Genomic DNA, 26,507 nt, shown 5'->3' on the forward strand with positions numbered 1-26,507 from the left:
AGCAAGTTAATTTGTAAAGTGAATAATTTCTAACTTATTTTAAAATGCATACATTGTTTTGATTAAAATAAGTGAACACAGAAAAAGAAAAAATGAAAAATTCATTTTTGTTTTAATATATTTATATAAATATGTACTTTTAAGCAATAATCATCATCACTGTAAACATCTGAGCATTTACCTTAGTATGCTACACTGTATATGCAAGTATCATTTGAAATCTCACACCAAGTCTATGAAGTAGAAACTATTATGATGCCAATTTTTTTTGATGTGGACCATATTTTTTAAAAATAAATTTATTTATTTATTTCATTTTTGGCTGCGTTGGGTCTTTGTTGCTGAGCGGGGGCTACTCTTCGTTGCGGTGCTTAGGCTTCTCACTGTGGTGGCTTTTCTTGTTACAGAGCACAGACTCTAGGCACGCGGGCTTCAGTAGTTGCAGCATGCAGGCTCAGTGGTTGTGGCTTGTGGGCTCTAGAGCGCAGCCTCGGTAGTTGTGGCGCATGGGCTTAGTTGCTCAGCGGCATGTGGGATATTCCCGGACCGGGGCTCAAACCCGTTTCCCCTGCATTGGCAGGCAGATTCTTAACCACTGCGCCACCAGGGAAGTCCCTGTGAACCACTTTTATTGAACTTGTTACAATATTGCTTCTGTTTTGTTTTTTGGTTGTGAGGCATTAGGAATCTTAGCCCCCCGACCAGGGATTGAACCTGCACGCCTGCACTGGAAGGCAAAGTCTTAACCACTGGACCTCCAGGGAAGTCCCTATGATGCCAATTTTATTTTTTAATTAATTAATTAATTTTTATTGGAGTATAATTTCTTTACAATGTTATGTTAGTTTCTGCTGTACAATAAAGTGACTCAGCTATATGTATATATATATATATATACACATCCCCTCCTTCCCCCTCATCCCACCCGTCTAGGTCATCACAGAGCACCAAGCTGAGGTCCCTGAAATACACAGCAGGTTCTCACTAGCTATCTATTTTACACATAGCAGTGTATTTTTGTCAGAACTAATCTTCCAATTCATCCCACCCTCCCCTTCCCCCACCCGTGTCCACATATCTGTTCTCTACATCTGCATCTCTATTTCTGCCCTGCAAATAGGTTCATCTGTACCAGTTTTCTAGATTCCACATATATGTGTTAATATACGATATTTGTTTTTCTTTCTGACTTACTTCACTCTGTATGACAGACTCTAGGTCCATCCACATCTCTAAAAACCTAGTTTCATTCGTTTTTATGGCTGAGTAATGTTCCATTTTATTTATCCATTCATCTGTTGATGGACATTTAGGTTGTTTCCATGTCCTGGCTATTGTAAATAGTGCTGCAATGAACACTGGGGTACAAGTGACTTTTTGAATCATGGTTTTCTCAGGGTATATGCCCAGTAGTGGGATTGCTGGGTCGTATGGTAGTTCTATTTTGTTTTTTAAGGAACCTCCATACTGTTCTCCATAGTGGCTGTATCAATTTACATTCCCACCAACAGTGCAGGAGGGTTCCCTTTTCTCCACACCCTCTCCAGCATTTATTGTTTGCAGATTTTTTGACGATGGCCATTCTGACCAGTATGAGGTGATACCTCATTGTAGTTCTGATGTGCATTTCTCTTTTAAAGATGAGAAAACTGAGTCTTTATACAAGTAAAATAATCTGAACTCAAACACTCGAACTCCAGATACTAAATATTTTTGAGTGTTTCAGCTTGTTAAAGCATGATGCCATAGACTCTGGGTGTTGATGTGTCAATGCAGACTGTAACAAACTGAGTGTAATAAATGTACCATGCTGGTGGGGCATGCTGATAATGGGGAATGTTGTGCACAAGGGTTGGGAGTGGGAGTCAAGGAATAAATGGGAACTCTATACTTCCTGCTCAATTTTGCTGTGAACCTAAAATTGCTCTAAAAAATAAAGTTTAATTAATTTTTTTAAAAAGATGGAAAATTCCTGAGTATTGCATAGATATAATTTTTGTTATTCAAAGCTAATAAATGATCAACCTGCTTCTCACTAAAACTAAGATGCTATTGTGCTGAATACTGGGAATCAAAATTTTCTGATCAAATTTCCTAAAATAGATGCTGTTTATCTGGAATTATTTAAAAAGATAGGTATTAACATTTTTTTCAGGATTAGATCATAAATTGTCTTTAAATGGATACTCAAATGTTCACACAAGATAGGCTAAGGATTGAAATACTAGTCTTAGAAAATAAGGGAATAAGGATGAAAATGTTTATTCAGAAAACTACTTCTTGATAAGGAAGATTAAAGAGGCTTGGGAAAAAAGTTATACTTTCCAGAGCAGTAATTCCCAATTTTTTTTGGATGCAAATTCATCTGGTATGTCAATCTTTTGCTTTGGCACTCATTTTACCTACTTTCATCTACTATTATCAAAACCTCACCAAAATGAAATGACCTGGTTTTTTAATAAAACAAGATTATATGAATGATTTATTCATGCAAGACACTGATCTAAGCATCAATATATTTTAGTTATAATTTATCTGAATATTCTTGATATCTAATCTAGAAACAACGGTAATTGTGAAGTCTAAAGAAATCTGAAACAACTGTAATTTAATAAAAAAAAATCTGTGCTTTCTATTGGTGAGTCATAGGTCCTAATACTATTGTGATTTCTGTTGACCAAATTTAAAGAAAATGTGAAATTTAAGTTAAAGGTAAAAAAATATATATACATGATTTTTTTCCCCCATCCAAGTTCATGTACCCCAAATTCAGAACCACTATGTAAATGATTTTCTGAAAATCAGATCAACAAAAGGCTTTTCCTCTTGGCTAGGGAAGATCTTTGCTGTGGATAAATCATGTTTTTTAAATTATCCATAAAGGTATTATCTATCTTCTCTAGAGCTGGTTTTTGAGAGTCTAAAATATTAAATATGCTACCTGTTATACAACTTAATGCTTTAATAAAGGATATATTACTATATCACGATTTTGAATTTTTACGTATGTAATTGGTATCTTTTGTAATCTACACATTTTATTTTATGCATTTAAAAACATTAATTTCATTTCACTAGACTGCCGAAGGATCCATGGCACATTTAAGAACCTCTGCTTTTCAAAGATTATTCAGCATAATAAATGTTTCTGAGTCTGTCCCCATGTAATTATTGCTATAACACACATAAATATGTACTTTTTAGAAAGCCACTGTCACTTGACAAAATACACCTGGCTTCATTTATGGGCTGCTGAAGCTCATTTCTAAGATGTTTATGTTTTCTGCATTTTCCTTCTAAACCACTAGGCCACCATAAGGTAGGTTTCTCAACCTTGGCTCTATTGATGTTTTGGGCTGGATAATTCTTTGTTGTGAAGGGCTATCCTGTACACTACAGGATGTTTGGCAGAATCTCTGACCTCTACCCACTAAATGCCACAAAAACTCCCCAACTGTGACAAGTAAAAACATCTCTAGACATTGCCAAATGTCCCCTGGTTGAGAACTACTACTCTGAAGTGTAGATGACTACGGATATATTATAAGTAACATGATCAATAACAGTAACTGTCCCCACCTCTGAAAGTTTCAGCAGAGAAGAAATAGAAAGGTAACAATCTTTCCCATCCATTTAACCATCCATCCTCTTTATAAGGGTTTAAAGCAAACCTGAAATACCTTGATTTGGGACAAGAGGGGAAAATACAAGGTACCTAGTTTGTCAGATAAGTTGAAAACTTCTTGATGCATCCATCACCCGCCTATTCCTAAGGCAGTGCATTTTATTGAAGAGAAAAAAAGAAGACAAAGGAAGAAATATGGAGTTAACAGTTGAACATGGGAAAAAAAAACACTGTTGGGCTTCCCCGGTGGCACAGTGGTTGAGAGTCCACCTGCCGATGCAGGGGACACGGGTTCGTGCCCCGGTCCGGGAGGATCCCACAAGCCGTGGAGCGGCTGGGCCCGTGAGCCATGGCTGCTGAGACTGCGCGTCCGGAGCCTGTGCTCCGCAGCGGGAGAGGCCATGGCAGTGGGAGGCCTGCGTACCGCAAAAAACAAAACAAAACAAAACAAAACAAAAAACCTCTGTGCTATTTCAGGTTTGTAAAATATCCAATTTGCATATCCAGTTCTTTAAAAGAGAAACTATTTTAAATTAATGGATCTCTTGGTATACCACTTTCGGTTGAATATGTCCTGGAAACCGGAGAGAGAAGCAATCCACGGTTTTACTAAGCTTCATCTGACACTTAAACCCAGCAGTTGTAAAAGTTATAAAAGCAGTTGTAAAAGTTGTAGCAGAAAATAGGGTTTTAAGCAAAACATTATTTGGTTGAAGGTTAAGTCTGATGGTGGGCTTAAAAATTGGATGTAGGGCTTCCCTGGTGGCGCAGTGGTTGAGAGTCCGCCTGCCGATGCAGGGGACACGGGTTCGTGCCCCGGTCCGGGAAGATCCCACATGCCATGGAGTGGCTGGGCCTGTGAGCCATGGCCGCTGGGCCTGTGAGCCATGGCCGCTGAGACTGTGCGTCCGGAGCCTGTGCTCCGAAACGGGAGAGGCCACCACAGTGAGAGGCCCGCGTACCGCAAAAAAAAGAAAAAAAAAAATTGGATGTAGATTTCTTTTAGGTCGTATGAAAATTCTCAGCATTTTTTGCCTGTACTTAAAGATTTTTTAAAAAAGAAACATTTTAGAATATTTAAAAAATGACTAAAACCCCAGTATTCTAGGCATGTTACAAGTCTGAGTCAAAGTAACACACCTGACTGCCCTGTTTATTGATACTGAGTACTTTTAAGATTCACAGTAAGGTTAAACTTCTGCTCAGTCTTACCTGTGCTATGCATAGACCTTGTGTCGTCCTCCACCTTCCTCCATTTAAAATTTGCAGTCCCTGTGGACTTCCACAAGATTTTGCTGATAAGGGCCAGAATAGAAATGCTTACTGGAGACTTGTGAGGGAGGAAGAGATGACTCTAAGTAACTCTGCCAATTGGGTCTGATTCAACTACTTTCCTTTCTCCGTCTTCTAACTTTTCTCCTACCTTGGTTCTAGTCATTACAAGAGTTACAAAGTGGCTCAGTATCCAGAAAGTTTTTAAAAAGCTACGTTCTTCACTTTTCTCTTTCTCAGAGAACTTTAAAACCGGTATTAGTGATGAAGAGCCCTAGCAATTGGTTTCAAATTTAATTCCCATTTGAGTTTAGCTGTGACTGAAGTTACTGTTTGGGTTTGGTTCAAACCAGATTATGTGAAAAAAACAAAACCAAAACAAACAAACAAACAAAAACCTCCAAAATCAACCCCCCCCCTCAAAAAAAAACCCAAACCCACCCAAAACAAACCAAAACCTACCAGGTTTTCTTTTTCCTCCAGTTCACTTCCAGTTCAAAAAGTAATAACTGAGGTTCATTTTTTACTAAGGGAAACAAGAGTTGTTTTGGTTCTTGTTTAAGTCTTTAACTAAACAAGGCCCACAGGTCTAACAGGTGCTATAAACAAATAACAACCCATTTTGGAAAACTACATTGATCTTAACTAGGGAGAAAACGACACATCGTGCTTGAATAACTATATTATATCCTTGGAATTTATCATATCAAAAAGACATTATATCAAATAGACATGGCATAGTAAAGAAGAGAATACAAATCTAAAAACTAAATTTTAAAATAGCTTTAAAGACGCTGCAGTCTCTCCCTTGAAAATGATGTAAATATGCATCATATTCAGATCAGACGGTGCAATAGAACAGAAGACTGAGACAGTTTTGTTTTTACCAGTTAATAGATCAGAGTTGGAATCCCAGCTCTTTTAATTTCTAGCTGTGTGACTGTGGGCAAGTTAGAGCAGCTACTGCAACCATAAATACTATACACTCAAATACATGGTGAGTGAATGAATAAACGACTAAGCAAATGATTTAAGCCTCTCTACATCTCAGTTTCTGTATTTCTAAAAAAGAGATAATTGGACCTCTCTCAAAGAGCTGGTCTGTGATGATTAAATACATGTAAAGCACTTAGTACAATGCCTAGCACAGAATAAGCACACAATAAATATTAGTTATTGTCATCACACCAAGTATTGATAAAAAGTCTACAACTGACATAAACATCCAAACTGTTACAATATGAATTCTAAATAATGAGTTACAGTCAACCCTAGATTATCAACCATTAAGGAGAAAAAGGCATAAGCTACCTTTAAATTCCATGAATTTCTGGTCAAAAAATTTTTTTCTAGAGTTCAAGGAAGAAATAGGAAATAGTGATATAGTCAAGACAGCCAACCGTTTTGGGGGGTAGTGGAGAGAGGAATAGAAGGAGGGAAAGAGTGAATCATGAGGCTTTGATAATGCATAAGCAATCAATAAACAAAAGACAATTATTATATTTGATCTAGTCTTCAGCAAATAACACTCACTCCCCAGGCACTGAAAACTGTTAGGCCCTACAAAGGTGCGGGTCTATCCCTACCTCAGGGCAGCTCTATGAAGCTGCTTTCACAGATGTGTTTGTTGGTTGTTTTGTTGTTGCTTACTTTTTAAACTGGAGATGAGAAGTATGGGGATGGAGTATTCGCCCTTCTCTGCTAACAATCCTGGAACAGTCTTTCTCCAGATACTTCTCCACCCTACCGTGGTATACAAAGTGACGGGCTAAATCCTTGGCTTACTGCTTTTCAGTCAGTCAATTCTTCATGCCATTTATAGAGGCAGCAGTCCAAGATAAAACTCAGGGAAGCAAGCACCTAGACTCTGAGCCTGTTAGATAAAAAATATTGACTTGAGCCCCTTACTCTATCAATCATCATATCACATTTCAATTTCTTTTGTCTTAATGAGAAGGCAGAAGTTATTTTGATAACTAAACAAAAACAACAGCTGGAACCTTATACAAGTTAAAATAGTTTTCCTGTCTCCATGCAGTTTTTATTAATATATCTAACAAAAACTATATGCTAAGGCTCTACCTCATATTATTTATAAGACAGAATGAACTGAATATTGTTTGACTCAATTGTGAATTATCTCATTTTCCCCCATTCTCCCTATTTTTGGGGGGTGTGTGTTATTTGCTTTATTTTATTTTATTATAAATTTATTTTATTTATTCACTTTTGGCTGCACTGGGTCTTCGTTGCTGTGCGCAGGCTTTCTCTAGTTGCGGCGAGCAGGGTCTACTCTTCGTTGCGGTGCACGGGCTTCTCGTTGAGGTGGCTTCTCTTGTTGTGGAGCACAGGCTCTAGGCGCGTGGGCTTCAGTAGTTGTGGCTCGCGGGCTTTAGAGCACAGGCTCAGTAGTTGTGGCGCACGGGCTTAGCTGCTCCGCAGCATGTGGGATCTTCCCGGACAAGGGATGGAACCCATGTCCCCTGCATTGGCAGGATTCTTAACCACTGTGCCACCAGGGAAGTCCTATTTGCTTCATTTTAAAAAATTAATCACAGGCCATCATCTAAAATTCTAGAAACAATAAATGCTGGAGAGGGTGTGGAGAAAAGGGAACACTCTTGCACTGTTGGTGGGAATGTAAATTGATACAGCCACTATGGAAAACAGTATGGAGGTTCCTTAAAAAACTAAAGATAGAACTAGCATACGACCCAGCAATCCCACTACTGGGCATATACCCTGAGAAAACCATAATTCAAAAAGAGTCACGTACAGGGCTTCCCTGGTGGCACAGTGGTTGAGAGTCCGCCTGCCGATGCAGGGGACACGGGTTCGTGCCCCGGTCCGGGAAGATCCCACATGCCGCGGAGTGGCTGGGCCCGTGAGCCGTGGCCGCTGAGCCTGCGCATCCAGAGCCTGTGCTCTGCAACAGGAGAGGCCACAACAGTGAGACGCCCGTGTACCACAAAAAAAAAAAAAAAAAAAAGAGTCACGTACCAAAATGTTCATTGCAGCTCTATTTACAATAGCTAGGACATGGAAGCAACATAAGTGTCCATCAACAGATGAATGGATAAAGAAGATGTGGCACATCTATACAATGGAATATTACTCAGCCATGAAAAGAAACGAGACTGAGTTATTTGTAGTGAGGTGGATGGACCTAGAGTCTGTCATACAGAGTGAAGTAAGTCAGAAAGAGAAAAACAAATACCGTATGCTACCACATATATATGGAATCTAAGAAAAAAAAAAAAGGTCATGAAGAACCTAGGGGTAAGATGGGAATAAAGACACAGACCTACTAGAGAATGGACTTGAGGACATGGGGAGGGGGAAGGGTAAGCTGGGACAAAGTGAGAGATTGGCATGGACATATACACACTACCAAACATAAAATAGATAGCTACTGGGAAGCAGCTGCATAGCACAAGGAGATCAGCTCCGTGCTTTGTGACCACCTAGAGAGGTGGGGTAGGGAGGGTGGGAGGGAGGGAGATGCAAGAAGAAAGAGATATGGGAACATATGTATATGTATAACTAATTCACTTTGTTATAAAGCAGAAACTAACACACCATTGTAAAGCAATTATACTCCAATAAAGATGTTTAAAAAAAGACAAAAAAAGGAAATAAAAGGTATACATATAAAAAAAATTAATCACAGGACTTTTATAGTAGCTTAACAAGCATAAGTTAACAATAATTAAACTGACAAAAATTGGTATTCACTAGTTAACTTCTTGGGAACATTCCTATATTGTGCCAATCAAAATGCATCTGGAATGGAGATACATCATACATTGTACAAAAAAGTAGGAGACTGGCTAGGACTGGGAAGTCTCTGGGTATTCTCTGGGTATTTCCTGTAGCAGGCCTTGACTTCTGAGTGAAATCATTTTAATTTCTGTATAAAGCATCCTTGAAAGGGTATTTAGCTTTAAGTGGTCACTATCATACCAGTGTGGGGCTTTTCTCTAGTCTATGGACAGAGCACAGTCAATGGTCTTCTTTAGTATTCAAGCATTTATATGTATCCTGTTCCTAGAACACAATAATGTCCCCAATGACAACAATCTTGACTCCCACACTTTTTAGGCAGCAACCACCCCTCTATGAACAGTCTCTATTCAAGGACTTGATTGTGGAGGATACTCAGTCACATGGCAAACAGTAACTTCAGCACTCAGGAAGTTCACGACAAAATGGAGCCCTAAGGTTTAACATGATCCTCAAGTGGTAAAGAAGACTGATAAAGAACAACACCTTTTGGTTTCAGACGACTGTTGTTCTATTTCCTTGTCCCCCTTCTCCTTTCTTAAACCCAATTTCAACCCATGCTTCCCATTTTCCTCCCCACTCTCTTTTTTAGCTTTTTATAAGACAGGAGTCCCTGGATCTTGTACCTCACCTGTAACTGGGTTACTTAATCCTTACTTCACAAGTCATTTGCAGAAAGTATTTTTTTTTAAATTTTCATAATGATATTTGATGCCTCAGTTATGTTTCTAGGCTACCTCCCCATCATCTTTTGGATCAAGCAATGTAAAATAATTTTGATATAAACTGAAACAATGTATACTTAAAATGTAATCTTTGGGGTAAGAGAAACATAACCAATTTCAAAATAAAAAATGTCTTCAAGTGTGAAATCTTGGAATTCCTTTTGCTTTAACCACAATAAACCTTCCTGAACTATTTCACAAAGCTTCTAGAAAATTAATTCAGCAGAGATGGGCTGTAGAAATGATGGTAAGAGAATCAAAGAGGATTTAACGTAATGTTAACATAATAACTGGTTGACAAGAGGTTATGGTACATGAATACATAGACTGTAATTCTTGTTTTGCTCATTTGTTACCTTCAGAAGTGCAAGGTGACATCTGGGCTACTCATTAAACGAGTATCACAGGACCTACCTCCTCACAAACTGTAGAAAATCGGTTGAGGAACTGTACAGTATGCACCACAAACTGGTTTAGAAATGCCACCGTTCTTTTCTGTTGAATAGCTGGCACCTGTGTCACGTAAAAATAAACATGATCCATACAGGAGGAACGTACACCGTGCTATCCCCTGGATATTAATAATAACGGGGCGTTTTGCTGTGTGAGATGAGTTACTGAAAGTACTGCCAAGAGTCATTAACTTGTTTTCCTAAACTGCAGGGGTGGGGTGTCCGAAGGTGACAGAGGCTGCAAAGTTTGAGAATGGGCTCTGGATTCACAGGTGTGAACTTTCGCAGGTAAAGGCAACACACAGAAACACACGAAAAACTCAAGGGCCGAATAAAAGAGGTAGGGTTAGAGATCGGAACCAGCCCGTGTCGCCAGCGCTTCACCCTTGACAATAGGGACTTGTGACCCGGGAAGCGTAGGCTGGGAGAGGCAAATTACCCCCGCCCCCCTTAGACAGCTCGGGAGGGACCCCTTTTTAATGTGGACTGTGGGATTCTCCCTCCCGAGAGAGGTAGAAGACAGGCCCAGGCCAGGGTTGAGCAAAAAGAGACACGGCGTGGGGGGGAGGGGTGTCTCTCTGGAAACTCGGCGTCCCTTCCCCATCCTCCTCCCAGGTCGCCGAAGTCCAACTCCTTCTTTTACAAACCTTAGTCAGGTCTATGCCTGACCCCATGAGAGGAAGCCCATCCTCATCCATCTCCTCAGCGAGCGGGGGACCCAGGGCTCACCCACAAACCCCTCCCCGACCCTGCCCGCCCAACCCGGTAATAGCATCCGAAAGCCTCCCCTAGTCCCCGCCTCCCGGGCCCTTCCCGCCGGAAGGAAACGCCTCCCCCAGCCAATCACTCGGCGGCTCCCGGGGAGCTCGCCCCTTCGCACGGCAGTCTGGGATTGATAGTTCTAGCTCCGGATTGTGACGTCGAACGAGGGGCGTCGGGTGTAGCAAGGGTGCAATTCTAGCAAAATCTTAAAAAGCCTCTCCCCCTGCCACCCCCCCAAAAAAGTAAGGCATCGCGTCTGTTTGAAGTTATACCTGCTTAGTCTCTTCTACTATATACGCAACTAATTCATTCGTTAATCAAAAGAAGTATATATATATGTATATATATTTTAACCGATTAAGTGCCAGATACTCTGCTAGTCCCTGTGGTGAATAGACTGAATCAGATTGAGCATATGTATCTATCTAAAGAGCTACGGAAACATTATCCTCAGTCGGACAATTGACAAAAGTGTTTTTTCTAAGTGGTTTAGGTTCTTAAAAAAAAAGACAAATGCAATGCTATAAGATGTAATTTCTAGTTAATAGAAAAGTGGGAGTGTCTCTCTGCCTCCTAGGAGCCTTGATCATTACTGTTCATCAGTCATCCAAAGCTCCTGACAGCAGCGCCACTCACAACTTAACTGAATTTCCAGGGCTGTTAAAAACAATTCTATAGCTAGAAGTCTTGGTCAACTGCCAGAAATCCTCTGAAATATATACTCCCTTCCTCCAGGCTCTCTCTCATTGGATTTCACTTACAATAGTGAATTTTGGAGACAAAACAAGTAAATTGTAATGAATACTGATTTCAAAGGGCAGAGACTTTAAATGCCACCTGCAAATATCCATTAAATTTTAAAAGTTTTAAGAATTTTTTAATAGTTATCTTTCTTTTCATAGCAGATAACTAGAAAATCACTAATTTTATCATGAATCAGTTCTTGGGGGTGGGGGGGTGGGGAATGATGATCATTGGCTTCTTATGGGTTTTTTCCTGCTCTGCTTCAGGATGAACAGTTAGAGGGGTATAGTGTTGGTTCATAATAGTGGGAAAATAAATTTAAATGTCCCCTATCCCTGCTACACCCATCCCTCAGGAGTGATACAAATCATCGATTGGGACTTGGTTAAGTAAAGGAATTCTAGCCTAGTTATTCATTCTAGGCTATTTATAATCTAGCCTAGTTAAAAATCCATTGTTTTAGGCTCCTTCTTTTAATTGTGCCTTTCCTAACTTCACTCTCAAAGTTGGGTTGTAGGCTTATGTCCTCTAGGCAGCAGACAGGATTCCTCCCTAAAAAGTGGACTACCTCAAGAGATCTGAAGATATCTACAGTTAGAGGGTCCCCAATAAAACAGCATATAACCTAATGACTAAGGAAGCCTGCTTTCTTTAAGGGTGGGGTGGGGAAATGTCCTTCTGCTGCGTTGTACCCAGGGACTTTAATTTATGGAGATGACTGAGTGATGACAGAGAGGTAATTGCCATTGAAAGAATGTGTTACTCACATTTCCCAAGAGAAGGGGACCTACCATGCCACACAAGGCCATAGGGGAAACACCAGATTTTGGTTAGGAGGCAGACAGAAGCAGGAACCAGGGGAAAGCCTAGGCCAGATCCTTTACTGGAATTTCTTTGGGAAAGGCAAGTCAGGGCAGGAGAAACAGGTGAAAATTGGCTGGTATGAATGATTCCAGTGGGCTTTGGGGCATAGGAGTTGTCCCTGTTGTCTGTACCTGGCCCTGGGTTGATTTAGGGCAGTGGAAATATTGGCTTGATGTAGAAGAGCTTAGATAAGGAGGTGGTTGGGGGTAATGGGCTGGATTGGTTGGTTTGCATAAGAAAAACATGCTTCCAAGTAAATTGTTTGACTATCTTTGGGAATTAGCTAGCCCTGGGAGAGGCAGTCTTTCCCAGGGTCTGTAAGTCCACAAATGCCAGAGCTTCAGGGATACAGAAATTAAGAAAATATAGTTAATATAACTGTTCCTGTGATGAACAGATGCTAAAAAGACAATTACAGAATCCAAGAAAACACAGAACACTCACCCTCCAGTATGTGACCTTACAGGTAACAGTTTCAGCAAGGCACCTCACTCCTAGGTGTAGAGTCTCATTCAGTTTCTCAAGAAGGGATCAGAGGGGAAGGAGTAGCTGCCTGGCTATGCAAACCAGGGGGGAAGGTATTTGGGAAGGAGAGGCTAATTGTTCTAGGAGGGACAGTAGTCTTAAAGAAGGATCTTATTTCCCTGTCCAGGGATTGAACCTAGCCGCCAGTCCACCAGGGGCTAGAGGCTAGAAGCATAGTTCCCTTATTCTTACCCCTTTGGAAAGCAAAAATGTTTCAAGGAGGGAAAAACTGCAAAACAGGTACAAAGTTTATTATTAGAGACACAACACACAGAGAAACTATTTATTTAACTCAGAAGCAAGGGAGAAATACGCACCCAGAAAGAGTGTGGGTGTCCCCCCCTAATGAGGAGGAGTGCAGTAAAGAGGTGATTTAAATCACTTATATAGGACAGTCCTTCCGGGTCTTTGTTTATCTTTGGCCAGTTACAGTGTTTCTTTTTTCACACGCGACTGGTCTTAGGACCCTCTCCAAGATGTCTGCACAACTTTTTGCTAAGATGGATCCCACTGCAGAGGCCTGTGGGTGCATGTCCACAAATATTATGGGGTGGCACCCCTCCCTTTTTGACCCCCAAGGAGCCTTCCTGCACATGTGTAGACAGGGAAGTTTTCCTTGACCTCAGGAGTGGACACCTTTTCTCTTTACTTTAGCAGAGCTCAGCTTCTGCCACTAGCTTTGTCCTTGGAGTTTCTGGGTGAGAACAAAGCTTCAATTTTACTCCACTTGACAACCACCAGCTGTCTGGCCCAGAGGCCCATCTATCTCCTACCTCATAATCATTCCTCATCCAGACTCTCAATCAAACCTCTTGTTTTAATAATCCCTAAAACATGGTGTCCCGCTTTAGAGGGAACTGGTGCCCCTCCCAAATCCAAGTGTCTTCTAAACAGCCACTTCTTTTAATCCATATAAAGCTCCTTGCTTTCATCCCTCATTTGATACCTAGCACCTTGTGACCATGTGGTACTGCCAACCTATTTGTAATTTCTTTGAGATCAGAGCCCAATTTCCATTTCTTTATATTCCCTTATACCTATTACAGAGCCATGCACATGATAGATAGAAGTATCTGCTTATTTTTAAGTTAAGAATTTATTATAGGGAATTCCCTGGCAATCCAGTGATCCAGTGGTTAGGACTCACCGCTTTCACTGCTGGGGCCCAGGTTGGATTCCCTAGGGTCGGGGAACTAAGATCCTGCGAGCCTAGCAGTGTGGCCAAAAAAAAGAATCTATTATAAGAGTGAAATATTTATTTAAGGAAAACATAAAGAAAAAAGCATAGGAAGGAAAAAGGTCACCCATAATCACTCTTCTTGGAACTAATGATTACTATTTTTATGGAGCCAGGGTATTTTATCTTGAATTCACGGTCAGATTTTTTCCCCATTGGTGGGGGTATTAATGAGGTGGGCCTCAGTCATTTGCTTTGTACATCTTCTGTAGTACTCTGTCCTTTTCATAGAATAACCTTCTCCATTTATTTAAAAAAAAAAAAAAAGCAAATGATGCCACTATCAGCTGCTTTCAATTAACCTCCTCTGGCAGTTTCGGTAAATGACTCAGCACCTGGACTCCTTAAAGAGGTCAGGTTATTTTGAATCACAACCTCATAAAATCACTTAAGGGCTACTCTGTAGGTTCAATATAAACATTTCTTCCTGTAGCCTTGTTTCTAGAATTCAAAATGATCATGTTAGAACCTTTGCTATTACCTTTTTAAAAATGAGTGGGCCGGAGGGTGTGAGCCAATTAGTCTAGGAAGGTGGTTCACAATATTTTCCAGTATGATAAGCCCTTTTTAATAGAAAAAAATTTGAGGAACCCCAGACGATTGTGGCTCGATATTTAATATCATTGATCAAATACATACGCATTGTTGAGAATTTGAAATGGGAATATTAAATGGAAATCGGTTAACTATATTGGGAAATTCATCTTAAAATCCCAAATTTTCATTCAAAGATAGTATTTCACTCCTTTTTATTTTCCAGGCCAGGTTCTATTAGTTTTCCTATAATATATTGCTTTAGAAAATCTTGCCTTTTACTTTTTACATAGGCAGGAATAATTAAAGTATTCTGGCTTTCATCTGAACTAGAGTCAAACCTGGGGTCACAAAATAGATGAGATGACAGGCACACCTTGACATGAAGGAACTTTTTAACCCTCTCAAGATTCTGACCAAGATCTTCAAAAGCCACTCTCTTTGAACTGGAGGGAAGGGTTCATTGGCAGGTTGATTCCTCCTACTACCTGTTAATGGGTGTTTTGGGGGAGGAAGTGGGGAACGGCAGGACACCTGAAGTCAACGTCTGCTAGAATTATGTGTGCAGTTTAATTTGGGGGCAGTCTATGTTATCTCAGGACCCCAGGAGTTCATGGCTTCAAAGGAAAAAAGAGGATTATGATAGTGGTAATATAACAATTGAGAAACCCTTTCAATAATTTCATGTCTTCCCAGTTATTTGCCATCAACAGGTTGGGACCCAGGTTTTGTAAAGATTATACACACATGTAAACACAGCTACTGTGGTAGATGGGTGGAATGATAGGGAAAGGAATAGGTCAAAAACACTGACAGAATTCCAGAACTGCTCCAAGGATTTGGGGTTTAATGTATTTGGTGGGGAGGTCCAGGATGGGGTGAGACTTCTGAAGTAGCTGTATATAAGATCAGATCCCGTACTTGCTCAAAATTACGTGCCAGGGAAATCTTACTAGAACTCTATGGATTTCAAGTGAGGGATGCTCGCACAGATGTCCTCTATGGTACATCAATTTGGAGAGAAATGCAACATTAGCTGTTCACAACACAGCTTGAGGCACTTGTGTCCAACTCTCAGGAGAACCAGCCCTACAGAATATTTAGCAAAGTATTTAAAATTCCAGAGAGTCTAAATCTTAATGGGAACCCCCACCCCCTTTTTTGTAGGCTGGAAACCAAAGTGAACTAAGCTATTATACAATTATTAGGATAAAATATACCTGAGTTATTTTATCTGTAATAAGTAAACATCTAGTTTTCATTAGTACTAGTGGAAGAAAGAACCACCAATTAACCAAAGAAGCATTAAAGGAAGAAAAGATGGTAGAAAGATCTTTAAAAAATAACTTATATTGGTCTGGTTTAAACTTAATGTCAACTAAGAAATTCATTTCTTACAGTTATAGTTTAAGTAAAAATGAACCAAAATGAACTAATTTGTTTAGACAGTTTCTACCTGCTTTATCACCGCACTATAATTTATCATTAGTTGCCTCTGGCTTATTTTAGAGGTTAGTTAGTTGTCTGGGGCTTATTTCCTTTATACACTGTCTCAAAAACAGAGATTTCCTAAAACAGGATTAGAAAGCTCTTCTTGAGATGGTTGCAGAGATTAACCTTAATTTTGGCCAAAGTCTAATCTTGTCTGGATTTGGCTCAGTGATAAAGACAACAGCTGTGTTTATAAGAAAGATCAAAGTTTTGTGTTTAACTACCATTTAGAAGCGAAGAGACCAGCAGCATTTATTGTCTTTTACTACAAAGGAAGGAAATAGGCACTCAACTCAATATAGCACTAAAAAATGCAGTTGGTAGAAATGCTTATTTCCTACATCTTTAAATCTATTGGGTTACTCAAATTGTTTGCAAAGGCTGAGAAAACTGGTGGCCTCCCCTTTCACTTACCATTGTTCATATGGATTTTATAAGCTCATATAAGTGTTACAAGTCCCAAGGTAGTGTATTGTGTTAAAAGTTAGTGGAGAAGGCAAACAACTTTATAACAAAGACATGAGTTATACAGAAATAAGCTCATCCAAAGAAATTTCCAGGCAAACGTAACTCGATCCTCGTAAGGGCAACAATTGTTTTTACTAAGGTAGTTCAAAGAACAGCTGAAAAGGTCAGCAAGAAGATTCAATGCTTTTGATTTCCCATGAAGTCTGTGTCCATGCATGCAAAAGAAACTGGTTGAGTTTGAGTAATGGATATGTCATCAAATGTGTATTCGATTTTCTTTTTGTGAAATGAGATTCTCAAAGCTGATATCCTAATTATTTTGTTGTGTTACTGTGCTTAGTGAACAAATGGTTGCTATAAATTAAAGCCACGTTAATAACAACGACAAAACTTCTACCTATGTTTTATATGGCATATTTCTTTAAATGTATAATTAGAAACAAATGTTAGCTGTTTTGAAATTCTTTTCCAATGCCTTGTTAAAAATAAATGTTTTTGAATGAGCAAGGTGTTAAAGAAACAGGGTGTTCTCTCCTGTCCCTGTTGTTGCGCATACCAACAGCTTAATAAAGATATACTGGAACAGAATGCTGCTTCTGAGGACCTGACCAGGCTCTTACCAGGAATATGTGGAAATGGACCATCATAATAGTCATTTTTACTTTAAAATATTTTATTTGGGCCCAGAACTAAGGGTATTACTGGTATGGTCTAAAGTTGGGTTAAACTGAGTTTAACTTTTTGAGCTACAGAAAAATATGGGGAATAATCTGGAGCAAATAACTTTTTCTCTCTTCAGAAATTAGTCTTGGGCACAATACTGTCTCATAACTTCCCAATCAGCATTTCTGGGATAATGTCAGATTTTGGACAATTACAAAAAACCAGACACAAATGTGCAAACCAGATTTCAATTTCTTCTCCACTGACATGAGATTTAAAACAGCAACAGGAACATTTCTAGGTCAGTGTCAATATGTAGTCACAAATTACCAAAGTAAAACAAATTGGCGAGCATGGGTGTGCGATTTTGTGTTTTTGGCATGGGAGAGACATTGAAATATTCACAACATACAAGCCAAATCATAAAAATAAAATGAGACTTACGATCCCATCATTTTGAAAGAGTAGATTTAGTTCTGACATCTTGCAGATTTGTGATATCCTGACTTTTGCTTCAACAGTCCTAAATAACACAATTTTAGAACATAAGCACAACATTTTTTTCTTTCTAAAATGTTTGTAAGTGAAGCAATCCTGAGGAAAACAATTTCAACAGAAGAAAAACCTCTTAGGCATATTTATAAACAAACAAGGAAAAACTACAACACACAAACACACACAATCAGATCTCATATTATTTATCAGGAATTAGAAGTGATGACCAATAATTACTTCCCCATTAAACATTTCCTCCTGTTTCAGTCTAATTTAAACATAGGTAACTAAGAACAAAGTTTACTAAGGAAGAAGAATATCATTATACCATTTAAAATAATTGAACACACTAAAGTTTAGCAACAAAGTGGAAGCTGGAAAATCATCAGACAGCCTATATGTGAGATCTAAAGAAAGGAAGGTTAGAATTCTCAATGCCTACTCAGTATAAAATGTATACCACTCCTGAAACTAAGAGCTGAAGACATTCCTCTCATTTCTTGAGACTGTCTTATCTCAGAGTCACATTAATTTACAAATGTAACCACCATTTTCTCTCTTTGAGGGTAACACTTCCTGCCTCTCTTTGGCATAATTGTATTTACAGTTTTTTTCTCCGTTTGTCCCCTAAGACAGTAGCTCCAATGGGTAATTTCATCAGACAACTTTTATAAACCTTTTTCCAGAGGATTTCCTAGATACCCAAATACCCGAGCCCCAACATACTCCCTTCTCCAATCTCCATTCCTAAGCCCACTCAATTCCTAAGTCAACTTTTCTAAGTATAAGACAATTTTCAAAAAAAAATTTTTTTTTTCAAATATACTGGCCCAATTTGTCACTTTTGAAATACACCCTGAAATGACAAATTCTTACAAATTCTTTGCCCCTTCTTGATGCTTTTAGGGTTCTCTGTCCCATCACAGAGACTGTTAAAGGGAACCACGTCAAAAGCCCCTCACCTTTGCCTTAAGTTCAAAATCTGCTTATGAAGGGGTAAAAGAAAATGTTTTTAATATTTGGTAATAGTATTTTACTGTATTAAATAATTAACTCGGGAATTGCTATGCTGTACAATATTTCATCTGTAATTTAACACACGTAACAGTTTATACCAAACATCTACATGATTACAAAATTTTACTAAATTAAAAAAAAATTACCTGCAGCAATTCCGTAGCTCTTAAAGATAATTTTGATTTCATAAAATACTTATTTAAGACATCTTATGAATAGAAAACTGGAGTAAAAAATATTTATTGGCATTATTAAAAATAAATTTCCAGTTCTTCAAAAACAAGAACTATCCATCTCTGAAAAAATTAATAATACCTACAAATCCCTGAACTGTGGGAGACATATTAGGTATTTTCATTCACCTTCACTTAATCCTCACAGTAACTTCATGAGGCAGTGATTCCTATCTCCATTTTACAGCATGAAATGCAACTTCAGAGAGGGCATTAACTTCCAGGAATGCAGTTTGTAGAAATTTATTTAGCTCTATTATACTCTTCTGATTAGATCATGATGTGACATGGCTGTCTTACACAATTTATTTCAATGATCTTGAGGAGGGTGAATATAGTTCTACTGCCACTAGGTGCCATCTCAAAAACGTTTAAGTTTGGTAAGAATGGTGAAGATTTATAAAAGGCGGAGGCTGTTAAAGGGATTAAATCATAAGTTATTTTTCAAGGTAAGCTTTATCCCATATACCAGATGTTCTGAGAATGCTGAGAGGTCCAGTCAAAAGGAATTTGCATACAGTAAATAAATAGGGTTGAGTTACATAATGAGTCACATTTTAAAGAAATTGAGAATCATTTCTTATATTAAATCAAATAATAATCCTTTGTAATTACTGAGGAAGTTTTAATAAGACCCCTACATATATAAGTTGCTAACAAAAATGCATATACATTCATCCCCACATATACATTCAACCATTTCCAGAGTAACACTGAAAGGAGACCTTTTTTCCTTTTGTAAATGTTTGTGTCTTTGAGAATTAGGAACAGTATGTATTTAAGGTATAGAAGATAGGATACACTTTGGAAAGTCCTGTGATAAAGTCAAAAACATTACGTTTCCTTAATCATCTCTTTTCCAGAGCTGCTGAGTCAACTGTAGTCTTAAAGATGACTAAAAAAAAAATACACAGAATAGAGTAGGAAAATAATTTTTAAACCATCAACATTTTATTTAAAAAAAGCAACAATTGGAACATTTCTAGATCTTACAGTATATATTTGATACAAAAATAAGGAATTCTCCAAAATACGTACTAAAAATACAGTTTTATGGATCTAGGTACACAGAAAATTTATTTTACATTTCAGTCACCCAAAATAACAGCTTGTGGTCTCCTCCGATTGCACATAGTGGGAGAGTTCTATGCCAGGAAAGGCCAGATCCAACGGCTACAGAACCAACGAGGATGGGCTATAGAATATGTGAAGAATTAAAGAAGCTCAATACATTACCAACATTAATAAATAAAAATTACACTTCAAAAATAAGAAATGCATTGAAAAATTGTCTTTTTTTTTTATAGTGGAAACAGAATTAAAAAATGTGCTCCCTCATAGGTGAAATACACATTAGAAGGATACAAATAATCTGAATAATTGGTGCAGTCCAGACTCAAACATTTTTGCAGTCTAAACCAACCAAGCAAGCAAAATTACTACATTTAAATGAAGAAGGAAATAGAAGAAATAAAATGTTTCTTACATGAATATTGGCAAAAAGCCTGTTACCACTGGTGATTTAAACATCAAAAAATGCTTTCTCGGGCTTCCCTGGTGGCACAGTGGTTGAGAGTCCGCCTGCCGATGCAGGGGACACGGGTTCGTGCCCCGGTCTGGGAAGATCCCACATGCCGCGGAGCGGCTGGGCCCGTGAGCCATGGCCGCTGAGCATGCGCGTCCGGAGCCTGTGCTCCACAACGGGAGAGGCCACAACAGTGAGGGGCACGCGTACGCAAAAAAAAAAAAAAAAAAAAATGCTTTCTCTTTCCAATTGAAGCAGGTAATAGATATTCATAAATGTTTTAGTTACACATTACAAATCTGGGGGGCTATAACGAGAAAAGTAGAGAACACAAATTTAAAACCACATATGCCACCAAACATCTCCACATTACCTGAGGGTGTCCTAAATGATGAATTTGAAACTGGCTTGCCATTTTGCCAGGATAACCAGTGGTTGCAAACAAGTTTTCATTAATTGTGGACCACCTAAGAAAAGACAAAGGATGAAAAGCAGTACAGAATCCTACAGACAACTATACGTTTTTCTAAGATTGGCTATTTCTTTTTATACAAAAATGATAATTTTATAACCCTAAATTTGATAATATGGCTTTACAATCAGACTGGGAATTCCAGGGAAGTTAGCTATAAATACTTTCCCATTCTGTGAATATTTATTAAGTGCTTATCATGTGCCACTTTGTTAAATTACAAAGTTACACAAGGTTAGCAGTTCCTTATAACGAAAAGGCTGACAGTATGACAGGAGATACAAACAAGGAATCAGACAAAATATTTCACAGTACAATACATTAAAAAAAACCCATACATTTAATGTTCTTATTGACATTTGTTTTAAAATTAGTGACAAACTTATGAGTTTAAACTCCTTGGAATGATGCAAACACCTGGAATATATAGATGTTTAAATATTCAAGTATTAAGGCATCACAGATATTGGAATATAATGAATGATCAAGTGTTAATGGAGCTCCAGCAACAAGCCCAGCACTATAATAAGTGCAGTAAGGGAGGTACAGGGGGAAAAAAAGATTCCTTGACAAAAAACAAACAAACAAAAAACCCGCTAAAGTCTAGTTATTATTTTAATGTGTGGCAGACATTATGAGTTCTTGTCCAACAGCCAGCCAGTCTGCCTCTTTTCTGTGCTAACTGAACCCCAACTATGTTCTGGCACAATGTGTCTAACCCCAAGGGATGAGACACAACTGGTATAAGGCAAAGATAGCAATTCCCAATAAAATGGGTGCTCCTTCATCTCCACTTATTTTGGACAATGTGGTATGAGGCTATGGTGCCTGGAACTCTGGCAGTCAGAGTTCTGACTGGGAAGCAAGAAGCCAAAGCCTGTCGTTGAGGATGGCAGAGGGAAAGGTCTGAACTCTTAATGACATCAGTGAGCTACTAAACCAATCCTCAGGCCACCTCCTCCAGACTTAGGTACCATAGTTCGTTGATTTTCTTTTTAGCAACTGGAAGAAAAATGTTGAAAACTGAAGTATAGTTGATTTACAATATCGTGCTAGTTTCAGGGATACAGAACGGTGATTCAGTTACAAATACATATATGTATATATGTATTTCTTTCCCTTATAAGTTATTCCAAAATATTGAGTATAGTTCTCTATGCTATATAGTAGGTCCTTGTTGGTTATCTATTTTATATATAGTACTGTGTATGTGTTAATCCCAAACTCCTAATTTATCCCTCCCCCACCCCCCTTTCCCCTTTGGTAACCACAAGTTTGTTGTCTATGTCTGTGAGTCTACAGTTTGTTGATTTTAAAATGTGTATTTGCTCACATCTCTGAAATCAGGATGCATCTTATAATCTATGGCATTCTTACATTTAGTTGAATATATTTTTTCTTAGGAATACATAAAATAATAGTGTTTTATTGGGGGTATTTTAGATTTGATGAAATACAGTATATAATAAATGTTCTACTGACTTTAGTCTCTGTTAGTAAATTTTCCTGAGGCCGAAAGCACCCTAATAACTATACTATACAATGCAGTATTACATAAAAATGAATGAAAAAGAACAAGTACCTTAATTTACATGGAAAAAAGGTCACAGATATATAATATCCAGTGTGTTCTCATTTAAAGAACAACAATGTAGTTCATATGCATAAATGTGGGTCCACCTACATTTTACGTCTTTATCAGCACAAAAAGTAAGAAAGCATATGCTCCAAACTGTTGAGGTGGCATTGGTGAGGTGGCATTGGTGGGGTGGCAACATTTTGTATTTTATAAAAATTTTCAAAGAATATATTGGAAAACAATCTCTCACCCAGACCAAAAGACAAAAGCAAAGACTTAGTAAAGTAAAACATCCATTTATAAAAGAATCAGAGAAAAAGAAAAAAATCAGTGTAAAGGAGAGGACTGGGAAAGTATTCCAGGAGTTGGTGCAGCATGAGCAAAGTAGCCAAATTCAGAAAATGAAATTATAACCCCAACAAAAATGGTACATTACCTGAATAAGCAGGCTCGATCCATGTGGACAGGTCTCTTATCTTGAGGGTAACTAAAAGATAATATTTTATGTTTTATGAATTATGTGTTGGTCTTAAGTAGAGGGACTTAAGGTTTAAAAAGTATTTTCTCTTTAAGGAACACAATGCCCAAGATATGTAAACTGTGGCAAAATTCCAAATAAGCACTGAATTAAAATAGCTGAAATATGATAAAGACATAAACATGATTTAGAACCATTGCAGAACACCATCATTCAACATGGTCAGTGTTTTTTCTTCTTTTTTTTAACATAAGTAAACACTGCTCAGATCAAAGATCTCCTCCTCTGCCATTTTTCTTTGTTATTCTCAAAGTAAATCTGTAAAAGCCATCTCTGTTACATAAAAGCCCATAGCTCTGGCCCTTCTACAGGAAAGACTTGTTTTTGCTCTATAGTGTGGCCCAGGTATACAAGAATGGGTCAATGGATCATATAGCAATAGTGACTGATTTTTTGGTAAGCAATAGATAAATATACTAAGGAAGTACCTGGACCGAGTAATATCCCAAATTAACCAATCATTCCCTGCAACAGCTCCAACTTTGAAGGTGTTTTTTAAGCACCAGTGTGCTGACATTAATGGCATCTGTTCTGATTCAAGAGATAAAATAGCCTGTTGAGCCAAAAGATCATAAAACCGAATTGTTCCATTCTTCTCTGCAACCATCAACTGTAAGACAGAAAAATAAAGAAAATCCAACCACCTAATGTACTAAATCTGAGAAGGAGGCAGAGATTCAATGTCATACATATAGTAAAATGTAAACATTTGCATATATTACAAATCAGAGATCAAATGCAAAGGAAATAAGACAAGCCTAGGTAAAAATCTCTATCAAATATTAAAAAATCTCATAGAAAATGGGCAAAAGACAGACATAAGAAAATTGGATACAATTTAAAATGATTATGTATGGTCACCAGGAAGAAGAGATCAGCCTAAAGATTCATTCTGGGTAAATTATACATACACACACACACACACACACACACACACACACACACACACGAGTTATTCACAGTAGGTAAGGTTCTATAAAGTTGCTGCAAACACTGAATTAGTGGGTATCAAACCACTGATCCTAAAGGAAATTAAAGGGTTCAGTTCTATGAGTCTCTGATCACATTTTTGTCAACAGATCAATACATAATCTTGTGTGTTTCTGTTTAAAGACGTCTTATTTGGGCTTCCCTGGTGGCGCAGTGGTTGACAATCTGCCTGCCGATGCAGTGGATACGGGTTTGTGCCCCGGTCCGGGAAGATCCCACATGCCGCGGAGCGGCTGGGCCCGAGAGCCATGGCTGCTGAGCCTGCACGTCCGGAGCCTGTGCTCCACAACGGGAGAGGCCGCAACAGTGAGAGGCCCGCGTACCGCAAAAAAAAAAAAAAAAAAAATAAAGATGTCTTATTTAATACATGTTGATTCATTAACACAGAACTCACAGAGAGCAGCACTGTAACTCATGCCTGAACAAAGCTTACCTAACACGTATTTTCTCCATAAGGCATATCAGAGCCTTCCTGCACTTAGAAACACTAGGTACCTCTTTAGCAGTGTGCTTGGGGGCCATTTTACACAGTGAAAGAAACTGTCAACAAAAAGCATAAAAATGTGGCACTAAATAGACTATGAATAGGATACTTGTTTACAGTATGAGAGCTAAAACAAGAAGGCAGAGTACTGCCTTATTCAGCCTTAGCTGGGAATGTGCACATTAGCCAACTCAAATTTTTTGTTGCTCTGTGCATGTCTGTGACTGTCAAAGTCTGATGGTATTGATTTTGGGGTTACAAATAAATTTTAGTGAGTAGGCAAATTTGCAAGTGTGGAATCTGTGGATAATGAAGATCTACTGTATACACACATGTATATGTAAAACACTATGTTATGTTCAATAGAAGTCCATGGTAAAAAACATGATCCTGGATCTCAAGAAACTTTCCATCTAGAGAAGAGGTGAAAAAAAACTGATCATAATTTTAGGCGAAATATAGTGGGATGCAAAAGAAGTAGTGATTATTTAGAACATGGGTAGCCTTTAAAATTAGGGGATTCTTAAGAGAAAAGGTGGAATTTAAAACTATCCTCGGAGGGCTTCCCTGGTGGCACAGTGGTTGAGGGGCCCATGAGCCATGGCAGCTGAGCCTGTGCGTCCGGAGCCTGTGCTCCGCAACGGGAGAGGCCACAACAGTGAGAGGCCTGCGTACTGCAAAACCAAAAAAAAACCAACAAAAAAACCCCAAACTATTCTCGAGACTTCCCTGGTGGTCCAGTGGTTAGGACTTCGTCTTGCAATGCAGGGAGTGCAGGTTAGATCCGGGTTGAGGAGCTAAGATCCCACATGCCTCGGGGCCAAAGAACCAACAGAAGAAACAGAAGCAATATTGTAACAAGTTCAATAAAGACTTAAAAAAAATTGGTCCAATTCAAAAAATCTTTTAAAAAATAAATAAAACTATTCTCAATAACAGGAAGTCGATGACAAATATACAACAAAAACAAGTGCAACATTAAGCTTTACATGCCCTGCCTTATTTAATCCTTGTAACCACTATCTGAGGAAATTGCTATCATTAATCCCATTTTTCAGAAAGGAGACTAAGGTGCAGAGTGATTAACTAACTTGAAGATCTCACCACTAGCCTGTGGCAGGGGCTGGATTTGAACTCAGGTCTGAACCCAGGTCTAACTACAGTGCACATGTTCCTTACTACAAGCCTAGATTATCAAGATTGGTAAGTGGTCTGGTGTGCTATGTATAGTCAAGGGTGGGGAAGGACGGGAAATGGGAGAACAAGGAAGACTTACTTGGACGTAGTAAAAATACTTGAGACTTTGAGCCTGTCTATAAAAATCTTGAGAATTTCAGGTATAACTTATGAACAATGGAAGGGCCAAGTCTATCTGGCCCAGGACCTAAGCTAGGAGAGCCAGTAAAGCATGGCAGGTTACGAGTGCAGCTTCTTCAGTCGGGCTACCTGGTTCCGCTCTCAGGAGCTATAAGATCTTGAGCACACAGGGCTAATACAGTATCTGCTTCACAGGGCTGTTGGGGAGGATGGTACCAGTTAATACAGTTGACCCTTGAATAAGATGGGGACAGCCTTAGGGCAACTGACCCTTTGCACTGTTGAAAATCTGTATATAACTTATAGTTGGCCCTCTGTATCTGCGGTTCCTCCCTATTCACGGTTCCTGCATCTGCAGTTTCAACCAACCAAAGATCATTTAGTATTGTAGTATTTACTACTGAAAAAAAAATCTGTGTATAAGTGGATCTGTGTAGTTCAAATCCATGTTGTTCAAGGGTCAACTGTACATGTTAAAGTGCTTAGAACTGCTTTAGCACAGAGTAGGCACTCAGAAAACATTAGCTATTATAGTTTGAAGTCAGACTGAAAACTACTTTCTAGCAAAAAAAATTTATTTTGGTTATTTACTGTTTCTAAAACTGTGCTCAATGGTGACTTTTTTTGTTGTTGTTGTTGAAAGAGCAGATAGAGTAAAAAAGTTAATTTTTTAAGTTTCAGAATTGCTGGATCTAAAAACATTACAGGGGAA

At 38.6% G+C, this 26,507-nt stretch overlaps 2 protein-coding genes across 4 annotated transcripts in view; both read right to left on the reverse strand.

Annotated features, from left to right (window-relative positions):
• The window catches only part of WASHC3 (WASH complex subunit 3), a 57,454-nt gene extending 46,738 nt beyond the window's left edge, over positions 1-10,716 (reverse strand). For 2 of the 3 annotated variants that reach the window (XM_027107349.1, XM_027107348.1), the window contains exons 1-2: positions 10,505-10,632; positions 9,820-9,918 (exon numbers count right to left, since the gene is read on the reverse strand). In XM_027107349.1, the coding sequence (XP_026963150.1) occupies positions 9,820-9,918; positions 10,505-10,555 (150 nt within the window). In that variant the 5' untranslated portion in view covers positions 10,556-10,632. Of the gene's footprint in view, positions 1-9,819; positions 9,919-10,504 lie in introns of all 3 variants that reach the window. The other variant, XM_027107350.1, reaches the window with a different exon arrangement.
• Positions 10,717-19,819: 9,103 nt separating this feature from the next.
• NUP37 (nucleoporin 37) overlaps positions 19,820-26,507 on the reverse strand; it is a 49,178-nt gene continuing 42,490 nt past the window's right edge. The window contains exons 7-10 of the mRNA XM_027107357.1: positions 23,433-23,614; positions 22,903-22,953; positions 20,789-20,882; positions 19,820-20,085 (exon numbers count right to left, since the gene is read on the reverse strand). Of these exons, the coding sequence (XP_026963158.1) occupies positions 19,972-20,085; positions 20,789-20,882; positions 22,903-22,953; positions 23,433-23,614 (441 nt within the window). The 3' untranslated portion in view covers positions 19,820-19,971. The remainder of the gene's footprint in view (positions 20,086-20,788; positions 20,883-22,902; positions 22,954-23,432; positions 23,615-26,507) is intronic.

This window comes from Aethalodelphis obliquidens, unplaced genomic scaffold (assembly GCF_003676395.1).
Source record: "Aethalodelphis obliquidens isolate GAN/ISIS:26980383/991018 unplaced genomic scaffold, ASM367639v1 scaffold8, whole genome shotgun sequence".
Lineage (NCBI taxonomy): Eukaryota > Metazoa > Chordata > Mammalia > Artiodactyla > Delphinidae > Aethalodelphis > Aethalodelphis obliquidens.